General features: G+C 38.9%; 3 protein-coding genes across 3 annotated transcripts in view; all 3 read right to left on the bottom strand.

Moving 5' to 3' along the window:
- Positions 1–13,189, bottom strand: part of LOC127526556 (gastrula zinc finger protein XlCGF57.1-like) — a 78,029-nt gene extending 64,840 nt beyond the window's left edge. Inside the window, exon 1 of the mRNA XM_051922324.1 lies at positions 12,985–13,189. The gene's annotated coding sequence lies outside the window, so the exon portion shown is untranslated. The remainder of the gene's footprint in view (positions 1–12,984) is intronic.
- Positions 1–25,471, bottom strand: part of LOC114643436 (E3 ubiquitin-protein ligase TRIM39-like) — a 303,199-nt gene that overhangs the window by 122,737 nt on the left and 154,991 nt on the right. The window lies entirely within an intron of this gene.
- LOC114643435 (hemicentin-1-like) overlaps positions 4,206–25,471 on the bottom strand; it is a 99,969-nt gene continuing 78,703 nt past the window's right edge. The window contains exons 12-14 of the mRNA XM_051922290.1: positions 23,450–23,776; positions 9,941–10,125; positions 4,206–5,622 (exon numbers count right to left, since the gene is read on the bottom strand). Coding sequence (XP_051778250.1) covers positions 9,977–10,125; positions 23,450–23,776 — 476 coding nt within the window. The 3' untranslated portion in view covers positions 4,206–5,622; positions 9,941–9,976. The remainder of the gene's footprint in view (positions 5,623–9,940; positions 10,126–23,449; positions 23,777–25,471) is intronic.

Here is a 25,471-nt window from a genome sequence, read left to right as displayed (position 1 = left end):
TTCATGGCTGGTCACTGGCAGTTATTACAGCGCAAAATGTGTGACCTGGGATCGATCATGATATGATTCCATGAGAATACAGCTGACTTGCACTGCATAGCCTTAACTGGGAAAGTTCAACACAACAGTGCAAATGTGCAATAAAAAACAAAAAAGAGGTGGTTCTCTTGTTAATATCAAGAGTAAGAGTAATACTATATTGCAAATATGAACATACACCCAAGGGTAAACCTAAAACACTTCTGGACTGTCTGGTCCAGTCCCATGAGCTGGAAACCGGCCTGCTGCACCCAGCAAGAAAACTATTTCTCATACAAAAAAACAGTATTTTTCTCAGCACAAAATTTAGAAAACAAATTCCTAAGTAGACGAAGTGGAGGGTTGTTATGAACATTTCTGTAGTAAATTAATGGGGATGCTTATTATACATTATGCAGAATAATTTTGGGTTTTGTGTCCCACTGCCCCTTAAGGCAGAAATGCCATTAACCCCAACTAACTGTAAAATCAGTAAGTTTATCATACATTAAATCAATCACAAATCAATACAGATATCTAGTATGGGTGTATAACTCAGTAATAAATTCAACAGCATTAAACAGTAAACATCGGTTCAGATTATGGACGATTGTGCTTCTGTAATACTCAGACCATTATGAAGAAACAACAAAAGCTTCTTATTACAGAGCAATAAATTAAATTTTGTTTCTTGATTTTTCAAAATCTTTTTATAAGGTACACACAATATTAAAGTACAAAAGGCTCAGATCGAGAGCATATTCTGCAACTGGGTGAAGAAGAGGCTCTAAACACAGAAAACACCTCATTATGATGGAAGAACCAATTTCTAAATTGGTGCCCGGATGGGTTCAGTGCTTGGGCCTCTGCCAATTTGAAATTATTTAGATTAAAACGTATTTACCAAGATAATTAAATTTGTAAGTAAAACAAAACTAGGTGGCCTAACAGCTTCACTAGTGTGAGCCAAATCAGTGCAAAAAAACTTGACAAGTTTCAAATTTGAGCTATTTTAATGTCAAATGACGTTTATTGTAAATAAAAGTGCTACATGTCTTTTAGTCATTTTCTAACTCACTTTGTTCAGATCAGGGTCGCAGCAGGTGCTGGAGCCTATCCTAGCTAACATAGGGTGCAAGGCAGGAACAAACCTTGAGCAGGGCACCACACTAAATGTGGGAAGTAAAAGTATTCATTATGAATACATAATGGGAAAGTGATCTTTAGAGTGAGAAAACATGCCTCATAAGCACAGCCTAAGAATTTGTAATAGTCCTGTAACATGAGCACCAAAACATTTTACATTGTTTCAAAGTGCTCAAATGACAAGGGGGATGTAAGACCACTAGAAACAGTCCACAGCAGGGCTACTAGACTGATTCCCAAATTGTGGATTTCAAACTACAAGAAAGATTGAATCCGCAGTTTTTTTTTTATCTTATGCAAACAAAAACAATTTGAGATGATGGAGGTTGTTAAAATTATAAAGTAAATATAAATGATGGAAGGCTGGCAAAAATTATAAAGTGAAATCATAGGATGAAAGGTGGCTTTTTTTTTACAATTGTCTTATCAGCATAAAGGTGGTAAAGCTGGTAAAGGGTAAATTTTACTCAGCTGCAGTTGCGAATCTTTGTCCTGCATCATACTAATGTAAAATTATTAATCTTACATACACATAATATTTCACCACTAAAACAATGAGCTATGACAATACTGTTGAGTCAAGTGTAACAGAAACTCAAGCTGCTTCTTGCCCACTTCTGACTGATGGGTAGAAAGTGATACACTCTTATTTTACATAGCTAAAATAGACATGGCAGTTATGCTATGGGGCTACCTTGTTGAAGTTTCAGCTTCTTTGGATGGAAAACTGGACTGACTAATTTCCTCATGATTACTTTTCCTTTCAAACACACATACTGCTCAATGGACATTTTGATAAGAAAAGCTATTTTCTAAATTGTTAATTTCATCCTGAATACATTACCAGCTTTTAATTTTTTACAATTTTCACAACTCTTCTATGGTATACCTATACAAAGACAAAAGGAGAAAAATATTAAGTAAGTCCTTTATCAAACTATTCTTCTCACCACTATTCACAGAGAGTAATGGCATGCAAATTATTGCCTTTTGAGATAATTATTGTTTTAGTCTATATACTACTCAAAAATTAAGGGAACACTTAATTGTCACAGTCTAACACCAAGTCAATTAACTGGACACATTGATATCCATGAAGCTTAACTGACTTGGTGTTAGACTGTGATGATTAAGGGTTCCCTTAATTCCCTTTAAAATCAGTTCTCAAGGGTACAGATAGTAAAACGGTAGGTAGGTGTAAAGGTGGTTAAACTGGTAAAGGGTACATTTTACAAAAGTACAGTTGGGACTTTTTATACTGCATCATGCCATTACATTAATCATCTAGCAATAATACAATATTTCCTCGCCACTAATACAATGAGCCATTACAAATGCTTTTGAGTTTGGCTTAAGACAAACTGAAGTGACTTCCTCTTTCACTTCTTCCTGATGGAGTGGAAGGGATACTCTTGGGGTTCTCCTCAGAAATTTGCCACCCTTATGGCTACTTTTTCCCGTCACAAACATACTCGTTTCACTGACATGTCAAGCAAAATAAGTATTTTAAAAATTATTAATTTCATCCTTAATACAGACCAGCCTCCATTTTTTTGAATTTTTAAAAAATCTTTTGTAACTATAATCTATACAAAGAAGAAAAACGAGAAATGCAACAGGTAAGTGTTTCCTTAAGAGGCACTAGCTCTTCAGAAATATGCTCTTTTGGAATTGCGGCGTTTTAAGTAACCAGAAACTATATAGATATAATGTAAAAGGCAATATCCCTCCCATAGTGATATGGTGGAAAAAGAATCACATAAGAGAAAAAAGATATAACTTAGCTTTCTTTACTGACGATTTATGCGGCATTACAGATGAAAGGAAGCCATGACAACATTTTGTGTATAGTTTGTCATTTTCATCACTGCGCTGAAAGGATTTTCCGGACGGATGATATAATCTTCCATCCATTGGCTTCAAGTGTCTTGGCAGCAGTCCAAGCCTTATATACTGGTTTCTCCATGTTCAGGCTCTCTCTCTGGTCTCCAAACAAGGACAGGAAAGGACTCAACCCCACCTCCAAAAATACAGGAATAGCACAATGCCTACTTGCAGTTGTCTCAGTCTCCAGACTGTAAGACTAGTGGTTTCTAAATGCAGCCTAGCCCCTGTGTGCCATACTTGGCCTGCACGTGTGAATGAATCCATAAAACAACTCGCACAGAGACAGTGACACCAAACTTAATATTATAACAAACTTATTATAACAAACCACCCTTTGTCACTGGATCTGTGACAGAAACAATACTTGAAAGTCATATCCATAAAGCAAAAGGTACTCGATCCCCCTTCACAGTGTAGACATTTCAAGATCATTTGTGGAAATGTGAGGTGTACTGTCACTATAGCTCCTGTACCATTCATCTAATACCATCGTAAATATTGACATTGACAAGTTACAGTACATTTGGACAAACAGTTACATTTAACATGGCGTTACTAAGTAGTGATCATTGTATCTCATCAGTGGTGTAGATGGAGATCGCCTGTTATGTCTTACATAATCAGTGTTGTACCTAAATACCACTGAATCCATGCAGTTGGTATCATAGCATCAGATTATATTATAATTCTATATAGCATCTTGATGGATTTCACTATTCTTTGGCACTCATAACATTTCTAACTTCAGTATGTTGCTATATGTGCCCCACTCTTTGGTGTCTAATCCCTTTTATGAGTTATAATACATGCTATTCTAGATCTATTGCTATGATTATTAATTGCCCTTATAATACATATATTGTACATTATTTGTATCCTCCCCAACTTCACTATCAGATGTTCTTTCCCTTTCATTTTACAATTTAACATTATTAGTGGTAAATTATGCATATCCTCTTACCTTTGAGCCCCTCTTTTAACATTTTCAAGTATATTCCTAAGCTTTCTATATTCATGCCTTGTCCAACCCAGTGGTTTGTAGACAAAGCCTTTTGCTTGGTGGCTTTGCAGATTCTTCTGTACAAACGTGTGACTGCTTCAGGAAACTAAAGTCTTTGCCATTACTGGAATAGAAAACTAAACAGTCCTGTTGCCATTAGAGAGCTCATGAGATGCACACATGGTGACTGTCCATTTTTAGCAGAGGAACACTTCCCTCTAGGCTTGCACTGGATTCAGTAGTCATTCATGGGAGCCTTCAACAGCTGTCATCTCACTTCAGTGGAATGTTCACAGCCTGTTTCTGTTAGAGTCCATAAAAACTTTGTTTCTGCAGCAAAAATGTCTGCACATATCATGGCTTCAGATTTACTCTGCTGGACTTACAATCTTTCTTTGATTCTGCACTTCTTCCACTCTGAAAAAGCAAGTCGTTTCTTCACCAGCTATTATCAGGTATGTGCAGCAGATCAAAATTAGTGCAGTACAGTCTCTTTAAATCTTCATTCGTAGTACACCACCTTTTCTTCATTGATAAAACTCTACCACTGAGTTGGAGAGACCTTGGCAACCACTAAATTGAGTGGCCAAAACTAAAATACTTGCTAGGCTAAATAAAGAAGGGTGAAAGGTAGAGCAAATACATAACATAAAACAATTCTTTATCAATCATATGTATAATACAATGCAGCACTATTAATGACAATTCTAGACCCACAGTTCTCAGTCTCATATCATAAATAACAGTTAGAGATAAATTAAATACGGCAAATTATTACATTTAAACCAGGCTAATGAAAATGTTTCTTCAGTAGGATAATACACTAAACAAAATTAACACATTGCATCAGTTATACAGTACATCACAGATGTCTTAAATTATAACAAGATGTGACATATCTGAACTTGAGTGTTTTCATAGAACAAAAATCTTATAACATCTATACCATATAACAAACTGTAGTTTATCTTATCAAGAGATAAATCTTTTAAATGTCTTTAAGATATTACAACAGCACAGTTTATATAGATTAATGGTTCTAATGTATAACTGAACAATCCATTTAGCTATGTGAATTATCACTGAGCATTAACCTTAATGCATTGATATAACAACAAATCTTCATAAAATTAACCACTAACAGATACAAATCAATACATGTATTCAGTTCTAATACATTTTGTAATTACTGAAGTGATAATAATAATCATTTGACATACATCAAAATATGTAACCTTCTTCACTGTATTTGACATGAAGACTAGAGAAAGAAATTAGTCTAGTTTGATATGGCATCATTTAACTTTTTGTATTTTTCCATTTTTATTATCATTTAAACATTTTCATTATACAGGATGTTATACCCTTACACTTGCACTAATTAGTATGCAAGAAAATAATTCCAATAACTGCTGTTCATTAATTTATGATTGATTATCAAACATTCACCACCCTTTGATTAGATTATTTTTTAATTTCTCTGCCCAAACTTGCTATTAAGCTATTTCTTGCAGCTTGTATAGAAAAAATAGCTTGTATTTTTCATCTATTGGTCACAGGTTTTGCTGAATCTGGAGAAAAAGAACATATATAGTTGTGAAGTTACATATTCTTTATTTCTTATAATATTTTCTTGAAATTCAGATTTTAAAATTCTTAACTCTTTAACTGACCATGCTACAGGCTGTAAATCCTATACTCAGATAAACTTACAAGTTCAATAGGTCATCTTTATTTATCACTGCATCTACTTGTAGGCTTTAAAGACATTCCAGGCTTCACTAAACTAAGCACAGTTTGCATTACAAATATTCTTATGATCACTTTTTTGATTTTACTGTCAGATATTCACATGTATTACTAATACAATTAAATTTGAATATGATCCCCTATTACTATAACAATTATGTTATTATGTTATTATATTATTATATGGGACGTCTCCCATCTTTTAGAGTTTTCCTTCACATTATTGATTAGTCAGCTGACAAACACAGAAACACAGACTTACAAATTACATAAAAGAGTATCTGCCACCCCAGACTCTGAATAAGAATTATTAATCTTCTTTTATTTTTCTTTGCTAGATTCTATCCTACTTCATGTCCAAGCAGATTATTTGGCTAAGGCAGAAGTTCTTTAAAAAACATTCAGCACACTGGAGAAAACAACTGTTCACAAACAAACAGCCTTCACTCATTACAGTCATTTCAACATACAGTAATTGGCAATTTCTTCATTCTTTCAAATATCTTCACATTTTCTCATACTCACGTTCTCTTTTACAATTGCACTTCATTCACAGAATAAAGTCGTCTTACAATTGTATTTCATTCATAGAGATCTCTATCACACGTGCTATAAACTCACTTGAGGTTGCGCTTTTTTATTTATTTATAAGGTTTCACTGTTCAACGCACTTAAACGCGTCTTTTCCTTCATGCTTATTTACTCTATCACGACCATCAAACAACGTACTTCTTTACCTTCATGCTTATCATTACAATCAAACAACTGCTCAGGCCGCAAACTGGTACTACTTTAATTAAATTAGGAGTACATCTTACCTCAGTTTCATACGCGCTAGTCTCCAGATCATGAAAAGTCTGTGGCGAACCAGTTTCAGCAACAATCAAGGAAACTTATTTCCGTGGCGATACTGGTTCAGCGACAATCAAGGAAAATCCACACATCGAGAAATCACGCAGCACAATTCCACAACAAGAAAGTATTCCCAGAAAAAGTTATGTGGTCACAAAGAATATCCTGACTCAACAAGAAAAACATACATGCTTTAACCTTTATTTCATATCACCGGGCAAGTGTGCTAACCACTGCGCCACCATACTCTTTACCTTTATAGTTCCTAAAATACACAACCTCCATTCACGCACATCAGGCAAATTCTGCTTCTTGCAAAAACTTGTCTCCCTTCTCATTTAGTATTATCAAAAGAGCATTTTTCCTTTAAACTTGATCAGGGGTTGAAAGGAAAAATGTTTTGCATGTTTACAAGCTTTAAACAAAGGTAAAGACATTTTATTTGCTTTAACCCAATTACACATTCTCTTTTACAATTTAGGTTAGAGCTCTTTTACATTTCAGTGCTATTTGTACACCGTTTTAGAGTTTCTTTTTAAACACTAGCTTATAACATAGGTTCGTCATTTAAGCTATATTTATAAGACGATTTCAATAATTTCTGTGTGTTTTAGCACACGGCATGATACTTTAGCAGTATAATAAAGGTGGTGTGTGTGTGTGGGGGGGGGGGGGGGGGGCATGCCAAAACCTTTAACTTTTAATCTTTTAGGCAAAGTGATAGGGACAGCTGCACAGCTCACCGACTGCTTTTTTTAACAGGCGGACGAACCGTGTACATCGGATTGCTATTATGCCATTAAAGATTTCTACAATTTATTTTAGCGAGCGCAATCGAGCCGTTATGGATTTTATCAGCATTTACACTGTTCATCTGTAAGTAACTGACTACCAGACCCGCTGGATGCGTGACTGACTCGTCAAATGACAAGGTAAGTGCATGCCTGCATGCCTGCCTACATCAAATCTTAATAACGCGCAGCTCTTTATAGCTTTTACAAAATATTGTTTCTAATGGCTAAACGATGCAACTTATTTTAATAACAGTGTTCCCCAACATGCCATTTTTATTTCTCAGGCAGGTTTTGGACTTCGTACGGCAGCTGATTAATCTGTGTTGTCCACTTTATTCTGGACAACCAGTCTTGTGCCTATAAGTTTAAAACTGTTGTTTACAATTTATCGTGTCCGACTTAGTTACATCTTTTATTCCCACATTTATACTCATGCTTTGGACTTTTAAGTCCAACACGCATAATGTAGTTAACAGATGCTATCACAACTCATCGGCAGCTGTCTGTTTTTTTTTTTTTTTTTTTTTATTATTGCCCCATGCACTGTGTCCCATATTACAAGACCGCCTCTTGTACTTTCACGGGATTAATTAGTATCCCTATTCCAGTTAGGGCCAGGCATTTTAAGGCAGTATAACTCGGTCACGAGAGTCCATGTATGAGCGCGTGACCATCCCGTATATACTCAATATTTGACCGAGACCTTCCATGTCATCATTATCAGAAGCATATTATAAATATATATTACATTATAAATATGATACACACAACCATGCTCACAGTGCCATTTTGTTTCCTTAAGAGGTACTAGCTCTTCGGAAATATGTTCTTTTGAAATTGCGGCGTTTTAAGTAACCAGAAACTATATAGATATAATGTAAAAGGCGATATTCCTCCCATAGTGATACGGCGGAAAAAGAATCACATAAGAGAAAAAAGATATAACTTAGCTTTCTTTACTGACGATTTACGCAGCATTACAGATGAAAGGAAGCCATGACAACATTTTGTGTATAGTTTGTCATTTTCGTCACTGTGCTGAAAGGATTTTCCGGACGGATGATATAATCTTCCGTCCATCGGCTTCAAGTGTCTTGGCAGCAGTCCAAGCCTTATATACTGGTTGCTCCATGTTCAGGCTCTCTCTCTGGTCTCCAAACAAGGACAGGAAAGGACTCAACCCCACCTCCAAAAATACAGGAATAGCACAATGCCTACTTGCAGTTGTCTCAGTCTCCAAACTAGCCTCTGTGTGCCATACTTGGCCTGCATGTGTGAATGAGTCCATAAAACAACTCGCACAGAGACAGTGACACCAAACTTAATATTATAACAAACTTATTATAACAGTAAGGTATTTTTTTAACTGTATCCTTGCTATCAATGTCCTTGGAGAGTAATGTCACACCAAGTCCTTTCTTCTAAGATAATTTCTGCTTTCACTTATAAATATGATAACCATGCAGGTTCTGTGGTTTTACAGTAATGAAAACTGAATGTAATTTATAAAACAATACTTCAGTAACAAACTAAGTGTACTTTGAGATATGTGATTTAATCAATATTCATATACCATATTCTTATACCATTCTTTGTCATGATGCTTTTCATCAAAATAAAGGTTATCAACCATTTTGAAAAACTTTAATTCAATGCAAATTCAATTTTTGTAGACTTAAGAAATCTTGATGAAATTCTGTATACATCAAGAAAAAAAATAACTACATAAATCTTGTTTTTTTCACTGATTACTTTTAAATCTCTCATATATCCATAACTGTATTATAAAAAAGACAAAAGTGGTAGAATATGAGGTTTCAAAGTTAGCAAAGGCAGCCAAGTGCCATTCTAAGTTTTACTGATTAATTCTAATTAATCATCGCTAATCATTGTTTGCTATGCTGCTACTTCACTGTTTGTTTGTGCCACTATGGTTTTTTTTTTTGGTGGGGGGGGGGGGGGGGGGTCACATCTGCTGTAAGCTTTATACACACTATGAAGCATTTTTGGGCATTTTCTTTAGATGAGTAATGCTGGCTACTTTAAAAGACAAAACTAATTAATTTCTGTATGTTTACCATTCAAATACTATAATTTAATTACACAATACACCGACATGAACAATTTGTTAGTGCACATCATAAGGTACATATATTTAATATTTACTTCTGTTTAAGGAAGATTTGGGTCTAGCAATGAGAAATAAAGATGACATATTTTATTCACTGCTAATAATAAATATATAATTTAACAAGTTGTGTCACTTTACATTGTAGTATGCTTCTCCAAAAACCACAGGTTTAACCACATAAACAAAACCTTTCCTTAACGCTTAAAATTTGTGACAGTAAGAAGCTGTTCAGTTAACTGCTCAAAATTTACAAATTTGATTTTTTATAACCTGTATGAAAAATAACATGCAGTCAAAAAACTGTATACCGTATGTCATTTGTGGAAAAAAATTGAGCGTTGTCCAGTTTCATCTTATTTTTACCTTTTGTGTGCAACAACAGTGGAAAAATCACACAGGCTAAGGCCACCAAAATGGAGAAGGCCACCAAAATGGAGAAAGCACTGAAATGAAGAAGACCACCAAAATGTAGAAGGCCTCCAAAATGAAGAAGGCCACCAAAATGGAAAGGGCCACGAAAATGATTGTAAAACCAAAATGTCTTCGCTCTGTTGACACAATTGAGAAAATGTTAATAGAATTTGGAAATTGCAGCAATTAACAAAAAGAAACAATAAAAATAAAAGAGGCACTATATATTCAGATTGCTAACAAAATAATATTAGAATTTCTTCCCTTGTTCTTTTTAATGCAGAATTCTACAGTTAAAACTTCTGCATCAACACTCACCATTCGAGTATGTTTAAAATAAAAGGATCCATTTCAGTAACCCTTTATATATATTTCCAGTTGAGGAGAATCTCCAGTCCTATCATCCCCGAAAGGTGCTCTATTGGATTGAGATCTGTTGACTGTGGAGGCTATTTGAGTACATGGTCACAGTCAAGAAACCAGTTTGAGATGATCTGAGCTTTGTTACATGGCGTGTTATCCTGCTGGAAATAGGCATCAGAAGATGGGCACACTGCAGTCATAAAGTGATAGACATGGTCAGCAACAATACTCAGGTAGGCTGTGGCATTTAAATGTTGCTTAATTGGTACCAAGGGGCCCAAAGTGTGCCAACAAAATATCCCTCAAACCATTACACCACCACAACCAGCCTGGCACTTTATACAAAGCAGGATGGATCCAAGCTTTCATGTTATTGACGCCAAATTCTAACCCTACCATCTAGATGTTGCAGCAGAAATCAACATACATCAGATGAGGCAATGTTTTTGAATCTTCGATTGTTTAGTTTTGGTGAGCTTGATGACAGGAGTGGCACCCGGTGTGGTCTCCTGCTTCTGTAGCCCATCTGCTTCAAGGTTCAAGTTCAACTTGTTGTGCATTCAGAGATGTTCTTCTGCATACCTTGGTTGCAATGAATGGTTTTTTGAGTTACTGTTGCCTTTCTATCAGCTCAAAACAGCCTGGCCATTCTCCTCTGACCTCTGACATCAACAAGGCATTTTCTCCCAGAGAACTGCCACCCACTGGATATTTTCCCTTTTTCGGATGGTTGTATTTGAAAATTGCAGTAGATCAGCAGTTTCTGAAATACTCAGACCAGCCCGTCCGGCACAAACAAAAATGCCACATTCAAAGTCACTTAAATCACCTTTCTTCCCCATTCTGATGCTTGGTTTTGAACCTCAGCAGTTTGTCTTGACAGTGTCTAACTTGCCTAAGTGCTTTGAGTTACTGCCATGTGATTAGATATTTGCATTAACAATCAGCTGACCAGGTGTACCTAATATTGTGTCTGGCAAGTGTATATAGAATATTTTGTACAGGATACAATTGACAAACATTTCCCATTGATTTCTATACAGCTTTTAATTTGAGATGTCCAATTATACTTTGACTATAGAATATATATATATATATATATATATATATATATATATATATATATATATATATATTTTTTTTTTTTTTCACACACGTGCACATGGGAGGCAGCTAAAGGGCTTGATTAGAGACAGTTCCGAGACATACCGGGATGTGGCAGAGTGCACTTGCATGTAGACCATTCACAGGAGATTCCACCTGGTCCTCTTAACGTCACTTCCGGGACCGAGCCAATAGAAAGAGACCTTGCCGGCTCCGGCCCCTGTGATGTCACGTCCGGGCTCGCACCAATGGCAGAAGACCTACATGAGCCCGACCCCTTTGACTTCACTTCCTGTCTTCCCCTTTGAAAGCCTCCACCTTTTCCCTATTCCCTCAGTTCGGTTTGGACTCAGTTTTGTGTACATAAGTGCTGTATTATTTTGAAAAGCAACTTTGCAGCCAGGAAACCAAATTATATGGGTGGCTGCCCCAAACCTTTATATGACTCTGTCTCGAGTTTGTGACATTGACGTAGTCAGCAGGATGGAGTTGTCCCAGAAGAGAAGGGGACAGGACCTGCAATGCACCCAGGTGGGAGCGTACCAGTGTGTTCAGGCGGGGAGGGTGTCCCGTGGTTCAGCGAGACCTGGTGCAAGCTCCGCTCCCGGTACACTTAACTAGGCAACCTGGAGAGGCCTGGGAATGTGCGAGAGTGGCTCACAGAATTGGGCTACCCCGGCGGGAGAAGGCAAATGGGGCTTATTATGTTCTCTCGGAGGAGAGTGTCTGCCCCCCTGTGAGACCAGACCCCCCATTTCCACCTAGGGTTGCCCCAGACTGGCAGGTGAGTAAGGTAAAAAACTGGAAGTTGGACCCAGAGCGGCCGATCCTCAAACAAGCCTGGTCCTTATGGGCAAGGGTAGGGCAGTGGTTACGGTCAAATGAAAATAAGCCCTCCCAGATAATAGAGCAGGTCGTCTTCTATCTGCTCCTGAAAGCTCTTCCCCATGGCTTCATCCAGCCGGTCTGGAGTAAGCAGTTTAAGAACTTGGCAGAGCTCACACAGCTTCTGGAGACACAAACAACTGCCTCACAATCTGAGGGAACAGAACCGTCCCTTTGTCGAACTCAGCCGGAGTACGTCCCAAAGACCTAGCCCCCCCACCCCACCCCCCGTACAACCCAGAGCTTGTATCGGCTTCCCCGGAGCCGTGGGCGCGCAAGCCGCTTGGACGCAAGGAGGAATCCGGGTGGAGGGTGAGGAAGGGTTGGTGTGCTCTGGCTAATCCATTGGTGGTCCCACATACTGGCGTAGTGATCATCAACGGACACAAGACCACAGCCTAATTCGATTCTGGTAGCAACATTACCATTGTTGCCCGCTGGTTTGTGCTACTGCAACAGTGGTTTAAATTCAAGACCAGTATAACCTGTGTCCATGGAGAAATCCGCTGGTACAGGTCCATCGCTTGTGTCATCAGTTACGGGGGATCGGTACAAAAAGTAACCGTGGCCATCCTTCCGAATCCCCCACACCCAGTGATACTAGGGCGGGACTGGTCTAATATTAAAAGTGGTGAGACACATACCGCTCCTGGGGTTAACTTGGGCCTAGTTATGGACGGGGATGAGCCATCCGAAGCTGCCTCCACGCCGTGTAATCAGCCGGCAGAGAGAGATGAAGCGGCCGCCCTGAGTGACGTGGAGACTCCCGGACCGTCACGTGCCGACACGTCATCCACCAGCGCCACGGCGGAATGGGAGGCAACTATGCCCCTTGAGGTCGACGCCGACCCTTTCTCCCTTTTGCAGTTTCAATTTAGAGAGACGCCGGCTTCATTTAAAAGGGAGCAGTGGAGTGACAATTCCCTGAAGTTTTCCAAAAATGCAGTGGTCCTAGTCAACGGCCAGCGCACTAACCAGTCACAGGGTCCTCACTTTGTGTTGGAAAATGACCTTCTTTATCGAGTAGCTGAGCATGACGGTGGCAGGTCTGTGAGTTAGCACACGCCCATCTCCTAGGTGGCCATTTGGGCACCGAGAAAATCCTGGAGCGGATCAAGCTCCGCTTCCACTGGCTGGGAATCAATGAGGATGTTAGTCGCTTTTGCACTTCCTGCCCGGAGTGTCAATTACGACAAATTCCTAGGAGGGAACGTGCTCCTCTCGTTCCTATCCCCCTGATTGATATTCCCTTCCACAGAATTGGTGTCGATTTAGTTGGACCCCTAGAGCCCTCAGCCCGAGGACACAAGTACATTTTAGTCCTCGTGGATTACGCTACCAAATACTTTGAAGCTGTTCCGTTGCACTCAGCCACTTCCAAAGCCATCGCATGGGAATTACTAGGGGTCTTTGCGTGTGTGGGCATCCCAAGGAAGTCTTGATGGACCAGGGGACGCCTTTTACCTCGAAGACATTCAGGGAGACTGCCAAGTTACTGAAAATAAAGCATTTAAAGACCGCAGTATATCACCCTCAAACCGACAGTTTGGTAGAGAGGTTCAACCAAACTCTCAAACAAATGCTGCGTAAGGTGGTCAGCAAGGATGGAAGGAACTGGGATCAGCTCTTCCCCCTCGTTCTTTTTGCCTATCGGGAAGTCCCTCAAGCCTCCATGGGGTTCTCCCCTTTTGAATTACTGTATGGGCAACAACCCTGGGGAATATTAGTTACCTTAAAAGAAGGATGAGAAGAAGAGGCTCTTTCCTCTACCAATATATTGGAATATATCGCGAAATTACGCGATAGATTTGGTAAGATTCTGCCCCTCCTTAAAAGGCACATGGAGGAGGCTCAAGCAGCACAGGTCCGTTATTATGACCGCGGCACGTCTTTCCGGGAGTTCCGCCCGGGAGATCGTGTCATGGTCCTAGTGCCTAACTCCCACTCTAAGTTGCTTGCCCATTGGCAAGGCCCCTACGAAGTTAAGGAGAGGAAGGGACTCGTCGACTATTTGGTGAGTCAACCCAATCATCGGCTGAGGGAGTGGGTTTATCATGTAAACTTGCTGAAACCGTGGAAGAACAGGGATCCCGATCCCTTCACCGGTCAGCCCCGCTCACTCTTTGCTCACACGGCTAGCCTTAACTTCGATGCAGATTTAAGTCCCAGACAATGACAGGCACTGGAAGCAGTTATCCTGTCTGTCCTGGAGGTAGAGAGTGAAAACCCCAGACAGATCTCTCTGCTTGAGCACGACATTGTGACAGAACCCGGGATTATAGTCTGAGAATGTCCGTATCGGCTTCCCGAGGCAAAAAGAGCTGAAGTGGCGCTTGAGATCAAACACATGCTGGAACTAGGTGTAATCGAGGAAAGTCATAGTCCCTGGTCCAGCCCCATTGTGTTAGTTGCTAAGCCTGACTGGAGTTGGAGGTTTTGCAATGACTTCCGTCAGCTTAATCAAGTCTCCCAATTCGATGCTTATCCAATGCCACGAGTGGACGACCTCCTTGAGAGGCTTGGACAGGCTCAATATTTGACTACACTGGACATGACAAAGGGGTACTGGCAGGTTCCTTTAATGGACTCCGCGAAGGTTAAGACCGCGTTTAGCACCCATAGCGGACACTGGCAGTATCGTGTCCTTCCATTTGGGTTCCACGGGGCTCCCGCTACCTTCCAGCGTCTGGTGGACAAAGTGGTCAGGCCTCATAACTCATACAGTGCTGCCTACCTGGATGACGTGGTCATCTATTCCAGCACGTGGAAGGAACACCTACAGCAGGTAAAAGTGGTATTGCAGACACTTGGTCAGGCCAGGCTTCGGATTAATTCCAAGAAATGTTTCTTTGGATTGAGCGAAGCCAAGTATTTAGGCTACCTGGTGGGTCGGGTACTGTGAAACCACAGTGCTCCAAAGTAGATGCCATTTTCAAATGGCCCCGTCCGCGAACCAAGCGGCAGGTCCAAGCCTTTCTTGGGTTAGCGGGGTACTAACCCTGGTTCTCAGAGGGAGCGGCGCCCCTTGATTGATTTGACAAAAAAGAGGGACCCAAACATTGTGGTATGGGCTGAAAAGACAGGTACTGCATTTAGTGACTTGGAGCAGGCCCTTACGTCTGCACCTATTTTGAAAGCACCTAACTTTTCCTTACCTTTCATCCTCCAGATGGATGCTTCAGACACAGGCCTGGTTGCGTGCTGAGCCAAAACGTCAATGGTGCGGATCACCCCATTATGTTCCTGAGCTGGAAACTGTTGGACCGGGAGACCAGGTATGCGGCGGTGGTGAGAGAGGCTTTGGCAGTTAAATGGGCGATTACTCAGCTGAGGTACTACCTGCTGGGCCGGGAATTCACCCTTGTCAAGGATATATATATATATATATATATATATATATATATATATATATATATGTAATTGTGTTGTCATTGTTATGAGTGTTGCTGTCATATATATATATATATATATATATATAATATACACACACACACACAAACATACATATACATATACATATATACATATATAAACATATCTACATATACACATATATACATATATATATATATATATACATATACACATCCACATATATATACACACATACATACACACACACATATACATATATATATACATATATATATATATATATATATATATATATATATATATACATACATACATACATACATACATACATACATACATACATACATACATACATATATATATATATATATATATATATATATATATATTTACATATCTACATATATATACACAAATCTACATATATATACACATCTACATATATATACACATATATATACATATATACATATATATATATATATATATATATATATATATATATATATATATATATATATATATATATATAGACATACATACATACATACATACATTGACACACATATATATACATATCTACATATATATACCCTAGGTTCTTGTCTATAAGCCGGACTCATGTATAAGCCGGAGACCAAAAATCATACGAATTTTTAAAATAAAATCATATCATAGATAAGCCGGACTCATGGATAAGCCGAACGTACTATAACCTATAACTAATAGAAGGGAGGGAGGTCAGTGGTCTCACTCGCACCCATTTAATTTCTTTAAGGGGGGAGAGAGTGTGAGATATTGGCGTCTCTCTCACTCCCCGCATGGCGCGGTTGGAGCGGCCAGAGCGCGTTCTTTCTGCTCTGGGCGTCGCCGAGTCAACACGCGCGCGTAGTGGTCATTTAAATTGTGATTTATATGTAAGCATATTTAAATATATATCGCGGATTTTTTGCTGGTTCGCGGATTTCTGCGGACAATGGGTCTTTTAATTTCTGGTACATGCTTCCTCAGTTGGTTTGCCCAGTTGATTTCATACAAGGGACGCTATTGGCAGATGGCTGAGAAGCTAGATTGCTTACTTTTCTCTCACTCTTGCGCTGACTATCTGTGATCCTGACGTATGGGGATTGAGCAGGGGGGCTGTTTGCACACCTAGACGATACGGACGCTCATCTAAAAATGCTGAAAGATTATCTTCACGTTGCTATCTTTTGTAAAGCTGATTCCTGAAAAGACATGCTGCACAGTGCTTTGCATACTTAAAAGCTCAAAGGGCACGTATTGATTTTTGACTGAAAAACAAACTCTGTCTCTGTCTGTCTCTCTCTCTCTCTCTCTGCTCCTGACGGAGGGGGTGTGAGCTGCCGCCTTCAACAGCTTTGTGCCGCGGTGCTTCGCATACTTAAAAGCCAAACAGACATATTGATTTGTTTGCTTCACTCCTTTGAAGAGGAAGATATGTTTGCATTCTTTTAATTGTGAGAGGGAACTGTCATCTCTGTCTTGTCATGGAGCACAGTTTAAACTTTTGAAAAAGAGACAAATGTTTGTTTGCAGTGTTTGAATAACGTTCCTGTCTCTCTACAACCTCCTGTGTTTCTGCGCAAATCTGTGACCCAAGCATGACAATATAAAAATAACCATATAAACATATGGTTTCTACTTCGCGGATTTTCTTATTTCGCGGGTGGCTCTGGAACGCAACCCCCGCGATGGAGGAGGGATTACTGTATAAACCGGACTTATGTATAAGCCGATATTTTATTTTTTCATTTTCACAACTTTTTTCCTTAGATAAGCCGCGGCTTATAGACAAGAACTTGGGGTATATGTAATTGTGTTGTCATTATTATGAGTGTTGCTGTCATATATATATATAATATACACACACACATAAACATATATATACATATATACATATATATATATACATATCTACACATCCACATATATATACATATATATATACACATATCAACATATATATATATACATTCATATACACACATACATACACACACACATATACATATATACATATACACATACATATATATATATATATATATATACACACATACATACATACATACATACACATATATTTATATATATATATATATATTTATATATCTACATATATATACACATATATATATATATACATATCTACATATATATACACATATATATACATATCTACATATATCTAGACATACATATATACATACATACATTGACATATATATATATATATATATATATATATATATATATATATATATATATATATACAGTTGAACCTCGAGATACGATCACCTCTGTATACGAGAAATTCAAAATACAAGGAAAGTATGAGCGAAAAATTCAGATCTAAATGCGAGCATTGGCTCGCGTACCGAGCCACGAGCCAGGCTGTGGGTATAGCTCGCGGCTTAGCGAGGGGGCGTGGTAGCAGTTGCGAGCCGCGATCTGCGGTGTCTGCGTTTCTCACTTAAGTGCACAGGTGGGAAACTGCCCACATCCATGATTGTTCCTGTGGCTGATGGGCTGCAGCTGCCATGTCCTCCCCGCATATATAGAGAAGCGCGAGCCGGTTAAGGGGGAGAAGAAGTAAAATAAAAGAGAGGAGAGCAGGCAGGCAGGCAGTGCGAGCAAAGGCTCGCGTGTAGCTGAACAGTGAGCTGAACAGGCGAGCCAAACAGCTGAAGCAGGACGGTGTAGAGAAGGTCAGCTGCATTAAGAGTGTCTCGCCTGTTGCAGAGCCCGCAGGTGAGACGCTAACAGAGAAGAAGCACCGGGGATTGTCATCTGTTTTTTAAAGACTGCATCCTTTTGACGTTTTCACCTCGTGTTAAAGGATTGTTATTCTTGTGTATTTTAAACCTCCACTTCACAACTGTTTTAAGGATTATTTATTTAAAGATTTATTGAATGCTCTACTGCACTTTGGACACCTGTTTTGATTCTTTTAACAATCAGTTATATTATTTACCAGTGTTATTTATTAAAGGTAGACTACAGTATATATAATTTATCAGTGTTATTTGTTAGGAAAATTGATTTATGTTAATATATTTGGGGTGCGGAATGGATTAACTGGATTTCCATTATTTTCAATGGGGAAGTTTGTTCTAGATACGAGAAATTCGCTATACAAGCTCAGTGCTGGAACGAATTAAACTCGTATCTAGAGGTTCCACTGTATATACATATCTACATATATATATATATATATATATATATATATATATATATATATATATATATATATATATATATATATATCAAAATACCCGCACTTCGCAGCGGCAAAGTACTGCTTTAAAATTTTTATTAAGAAGAAAAGTAAACCTTTTTAAACTGAGGGCAAATGAATCAATAATTATTTGTTAAGGATCTCTTTGTATACCACGTTGTCAGTTCGCCCCTCCGGTTGTAATACGACCAAGTTGTGTGGTAGCTTACTCTTGAGCATGCAACGTACAGTTGGCCATGTGAAAAGCAGTCCTGCCTCAAATCAATGCCAACCTTTTGTAGGGTCTGTCCCTGAGACTTATTAATTGTCATTGCGAAGCAGAGCCTTAGTGGAAATTGGAGGCGTTTGAATGGAAATGGGAGATCAGAGGGTATAATGGGGATGTGAGGAATAAAAACTCTCTCCCCTGAGCCACCGGCAGTAAAAATAGTTGCCTCAATGAGGTTCTTTTGCAGACACGTGACCTGAAGTCTCGTGCCGTCACAAAGTTTAAGTGGCTGTACGCAAATCCACAATCGGTTTCATATTGTTTTCGTACCTTATCAATTGTGTAATGTGTTTTTTGAACAGGTTTGATTCATCGAAGTGATCACTCCTGCTGTGTTCAGTCACTTCACGTGAGCCGCTCTCTTGTGTGATGTTGCGATGTCCACGGGTTTATTTAATGTTAGCTAAGACCCGGCAGTTAAAAGTTTCTCGCTACAGCAATTTTAACTCTGTTACAAAGTGAACCAAACTGTCGTTTATACCTTGTGTCTTCTCATTAAACTTGTATCTCGCGAATATGGCATTGCAAACGGCAGCGGGTTAGTTCACGTGCTTACATGGGAGGCGTGATGACGCAATATATTTTGATATATATCAAAATACCCACGCTTCGCAGTGGCAAAGTACTGCTTTAAAATTTTTATTAAGAAGAAAAGTAAACCTTTTTAAACTGAGGGAAAATGAATCAATAATTATTTGTTAAGGATCTCTTTGTATACCACGTTGTCAGTTCGCCCCTCTGGTTGTAATATGACCAAGCTGTGTGCTGAGCTTACTCTTGAGCATGAAATTTAACGTGGTTTTTGCCCTTCAGAATGAAAACAGTTTGCATTTACCTTTTTAATAAAAGGCGAGCTTTTAAGCCTGAGAAATCACCCCGTAAATGCACACGTTTAATTGCACATGTGTTAATATATATGCTTACACAGTATTAAAAGACACTCAACAATTAACGTCATTTACCTTCGTTCCCGCGTTTGACTCGTGCTGTAAATCTCTTCCTTGTTTTCAGTTCACGTGATTACGTGGGAGGCGTGATGACGCGATACGTGACTCCGCCTCCTCCATTAGAGTATATGGACAAAAAACAGGTTCCAATTATGACCATTACGTGTAGAATTTCGAAATGAAACCTGCCTAACTTTTGTAAGTAAGCTGTAAGGAATGAGCCTGACAAATTTCAGCCTTCTACCTACACGGGAAGTTGGAGAATTAGTGATGAGTGAGTGAGTGAGTGAGTGAGTGAGTGAGTGAGTGAGTGAGTGAGTGAGTCAGTCAGTCAGTCAGTCAGTCAGTCAGTCAGTCAGTCAGTCAGTGAGGGCTTTGCCTTTTATTAGTATAGATTTAGAAATATTTCTGCTTTTGCTATCGATTTAAATGCTTAACTCTCTTTTGTTGATTTCATTATATTTTGCCCTTTCTCTGTGTACTTTTTCCCCCTTTGTTGTATCTTAATAATGACAATTAAAAACGAGCAGAGCAGACACACTGGCAAACAACACTAAATAATCAAAGGCTGCAAGTACTTTAGCGTCAGACCCACTAATTAGTAAATAATGGATTAATTAAACAATTAGAACACCTAGAAAAGTAGAATGAAAATCAAGATGAAAATACAGTTTAAAAAAAATAATAAATTATTCCTATATAACTGCTTGGTACATTTTAATATTTTTTTAGCAAACTTAGTTTTCTAATTTCTATATTGTTCCCTAAACACAGAATTTGGGAAATTACCGTTCATTGAATTAGCCCAGGAGTTCAATTAAAAACAGAAGCTGGTTGGAACAAAAACCTGCAGCCACAGGGGGGCCACAGGACCGAGTTTGGGAAACACTGGTCTAGAAGATCAAAAATGGGGAGAACCCCAAAAAGCTTGATATAATTCAAATGGTATATTATATGTGGGGTTTTTCTCACACTGGTAAGTCAGAAGGCACTGGGGAAAAACTGAACTGATCTCAAGGTAATGCTTATGAACCCAAAATCAGAAAAACAGCTAATTGTAGTAGTTTACTTTTTTTTAATAAAGGTATGACAGTGTTTCCACATTCTGGATCGCTTAAAATATAACCTAGCTGCTAAGATGTAGGGCAATAAAACCATAAAATTATCCAGTTCATTACATTATATTCTGTGCAGCACTTCTATACTTTTAGAAATATGTAAAAAGTAAAGAAATTTCAGCTAAATAAAAATAAAAAACTGCAACATAAATAACAGAATCAGGTTTTGACTGTGTCTAGATATAAGAATTTAATTCCAATGCATGGTCATTTATGATTACGGAGTTGGTTGCAGAGGATAAAAGATTAAGTCAGCAGGATTGAAGACTGAAAGATGTAACCTTATTGATGTCAGATGTATCAATGGATAATGAAACACCTTCTTGCTGTACTCCATCCAGTATATTGACCTTGCTTTCTTTTTCAGGATGAGGAGCGTGCATCATTGATGAGTCTTACAAACAGAATTAGTCAACAGACACAGACTACCAACTCTGTCAAATGCTCATAAACTCTTGCAATGATATTGAAGAACATTTCCATGACTCAGGATCCTTATATGTAACTTACTGTAATGTTCTCCTCTATATCATTTTACCTGAGGTAAAATGTTGTTACTGTCATAATCCAATCACAATAAAATTTCATAAATCTTCAGCTAACCTGATTACTATACATTTGAAATTTTTTAACACCATAGTGTTTCCTGACACTACACGTTGACATCAAGCACTCCAGAACATATGAATATGCTTTTTTATATAAATCTGAATGAGAAAATAAGACCATGTAAAACAAGTTGTGTGCTTTTCATTTGCTGGAAAGTGTGTCCCTGTGCTTTTCATAAATGTTGTTTTCTTTCCAATACTGAAAACACTGTATTATATTATTTTTTTTTTATCAGTGGGATTTTTCCCTATAAATGAATTTCAAATGACAGAGTTCCAAATGTGCTGGCATGATAGAACCATCACCATCAATCCGTGTGACGATCAGGGTTCTGCTCCACGTTCCCATCTTTCTTCTGGGAGCCCTTGAATCCGACACCGTCGGTAATGTCACCGATGAGCTTGGCAGTGAGGCATAACAATGAAACAAAGGGATGGTGTAAAACTGCCAAGTGCTTTTATTAAAGCCAACAACAATCAAAAACAAAGTGTCCAAATAAATAGTGCAGTGCATCACAGTTTCTTCAATAAATAATCCAATAAAAAACGGTGAAAAGTGGAGGTTAAAATCCAATAGAAAAAAAAATCCTTTTTAAAAACGAAGTTAAAACAATGGTTGGAAACAGTCTTTTTAAAAATAAATTCTGATGCCTTCTTTTTACCTGGCGGCTCCCCTGTTTCTCCCATCGGGCTTTGCAACAGGGGAGTCGCCCTACCTGCAGCTGACCTTCTTCACAGATCTGGTCTAGTGGCCTTCCGATCCCTGGCTCTGGTTCTGCTCACCCAGACTGAGACTTGGGCTCCCCAGCGACCAGGACGCTCACACTGGGGCTTCTCTTCCCAATCTCTGACTCCCGCTGCCTTCGCTGTGGCGAGCCAACCTTCTCCCAGTCACTCCTGCTCCCAACAAGTGCTCAGCAGGAGCGACCACTACCGTTGGCCCTGGGGTGCCGGCCAAACACCCCTCTCGGGCTCGCCTCTCCCAGCTGCCTGTATAAAGCGCGAGTCTGCGCTTGCTCACTCTTCTTCTCTCTCTCTCTCTCACATACACACACACACACACACACACACACCGGCTTTCTCCTCGCTGCTTCCTACCTTCTTCCCTGCAACCTCCGTCTCTCTTTCTTGTTCTCTTTTTATGTCCCCTACTAGCCGCCTCACGCTTCTATATATCACAGGGACGTGGATCAGCTGTTGCAATCAGCAGCTTCCGGGAATAATTACGGATGCGGACGACACTTCACCTGTGCACTTAAGTGAGAACCGCCAAACTCCTCGCCCCTTGCTAAGCCATGAGTGCAGTGATTATTTATTTTAAAAACTGGCCCTTTTGACATAAGCTGTGGACCTGCAATACCACAGTCCAGTGACGCTGTAGTTTAAGTTGCCAGCCATTAGATTTGTACTACAGTCTAATCACCACCTTTTGCTGGTCATAAGGCATGATTACTACCATGACGTAAAAGGGAAATGTTAGAGGATTAATCAAAGTTCTCAGACTCATTTTTTTGCAATAACAAATCACACTGACCTGTGATGCTCAGGTACAGACTTGTTTCATCCATATGGCTGAGTGTCCTCACAGAGCAGGTATATCTTCCTCCATCCACATCCCTGACACCTTTCAACATCAGAGACAAATCTCCCTTTGACAGATCTCCATGCAGTTGGGCTCGTCCCCTGTACTGCTCATGTTGCTCCTCTCTTTTATTTTTGTACAGCACTACTGGAGTTTCAAGTCCTTCTTTGTACCATCTCACCTCCAAATCTAAAGCGCTGACTATTGGTTCATGGTAGCAAGGGAGTATTGTATTTTGACCCATGGTTGAATTAATGTCTGGTAGATTTTTCAATCTCACTGCAATACAGTAAAAGATTCAACACTGAAAGAAGTAATGTAAGGGTAAAACATTTAGATAAAACCACAAATACCAAAAATGACAATATATATAAAATATCTTTAGCTTTTTGTTTGTGTTTAAGGTAGCAAAATAACCATTCAAAAACATTTAATGAAGATGCAGACCTGTAAAGATAAGTTTTCTTCCTAGCCCACTGCTATTTCCTATTGCAAATTTTTATACTCTCACTCCTCAGTGTTAATTGAAAAGAACTTATGCACAGATCAATGATATTGAAGGCTGTGTGTATATTTGGGGTGTTCAGGGTGTAAGTGTGTGGCAGACAATCTTACAGAGTGAGGAGTGTCACAATTCATATGAAGGGGGCTTCACATGCAAGATTCCAAAATCACATCTCACATTTGACTATTAACAGCTGCCCTTAAAACAATGTGAACTTACCTTTAACAGTTTATTCTGAAGTGCATCTCTAAAGGATGAATTTTTGCTTTGAATGTGTTGATCACAGAGAAGTGGATACTTGAACTACTGTTAATATAGGCACACATACTTGATTTTCATAGTTTGAACCTCTAATGTGATATAGCAGTATGTGAAATTACATTGAGCATTCTTGTCCTGCTATTTTAAAAATCATTTAATTATTACCCTGGTAGTGTTAAAGTTTGACTAAACCTCTTTTGTATGGTAACCTGCCATCAGTGCACCATTGTCCACTGGTATCCTTTTATTCATAACTTTCAGGTGAGGGAGATGGCTAGGATTTTGGTCCAAGTAGAGGATAACATGAGATCAATAAAAGGATCACAGCATAAGCAACAGTATTATGGAAACTTCATCAATAACCAAAGATCTCAATTTACTGGCCAGTCTACATTGCAATCTTTACTTAACCTACTGTCATGAAGTAAGGAGTAACCAAAAGATTGGAAATAAAGGTAAAAGTATATTGATAAGATGTTTTAGCACAGAGTGACTAGGCTCACTCACTGTTAAAGGCTACAAAGTTTCAAAATCTAAGAAGACAGAACCATTGAGAGGAAACAGTACACATAGTTAAGGTAGTTAATGAGTACTGTATGACTGTTGTGTACATTTCAAATAAAGTGTACTTAGCATGGCCTATAGGGAGTAGACCCAAGAACCCTTAAGGGATTATATTTTTTACCTGGCCTAAGAATGTATAGTAATTTTCCAAAAGGAGTTGGTGATTGATCCTGGCAAATGAAAGCATGGAGTGCCCTTATGAGATGACTTTAAACAATATAAAAGTAAAAAAAAAAAAAAAATTTTATAAAGTTCCTATCACAGACAAAAGTTACAAATAAGCACTGAGGAATAAAACATAGAATAAAATGAAATATCTAAACAAAATTAAAAATAAGGACAATTAAAAAAAAATCACAGATGACACCGCTACCCAAATGCCTGTTTGAACAGACACATCTCAAGTTGACATTTCATCCATCCATCCTCTTCCGCTTATCCGAGGTCGGGTCACGGGGGCAGAAGCTTGAGCAGAGATGCCCAGACTTCCCTCTCCCCGGCCACTTCTTCTAACTCTTCCGAGAGAATCCAGAGGCGTTCCCAGGCCAGCATGTCCTGGGTCTTCCCCGGGGCCTCCTCCCGGTTGGACGTGCCTGGAACACCTCACCAGGGAGTCGTCCAGGAGGCATCCTGATCAGATGCCC

The sequence above is a fragment of the Erpetoichthys calabaricus genome, chromosome 2 (genome assembly GCF_900747795.2).
Source record: "Erpetoichthys calabaricus chromosome 2, fErpCal1.3, whole genome shotgun sequence".
Taxonomy (NCBI): Eukaryota; Metazoa; Chordata; class Cladistia; order Polypteriformes; family Polypteridae; genus Erpetoichthys; species Erpetoichthys calabaricus.
Note: the sequence above shows the minus strand (reverse complement) of the source record. Positions and strands in the feature narration are given on the sequence as shown.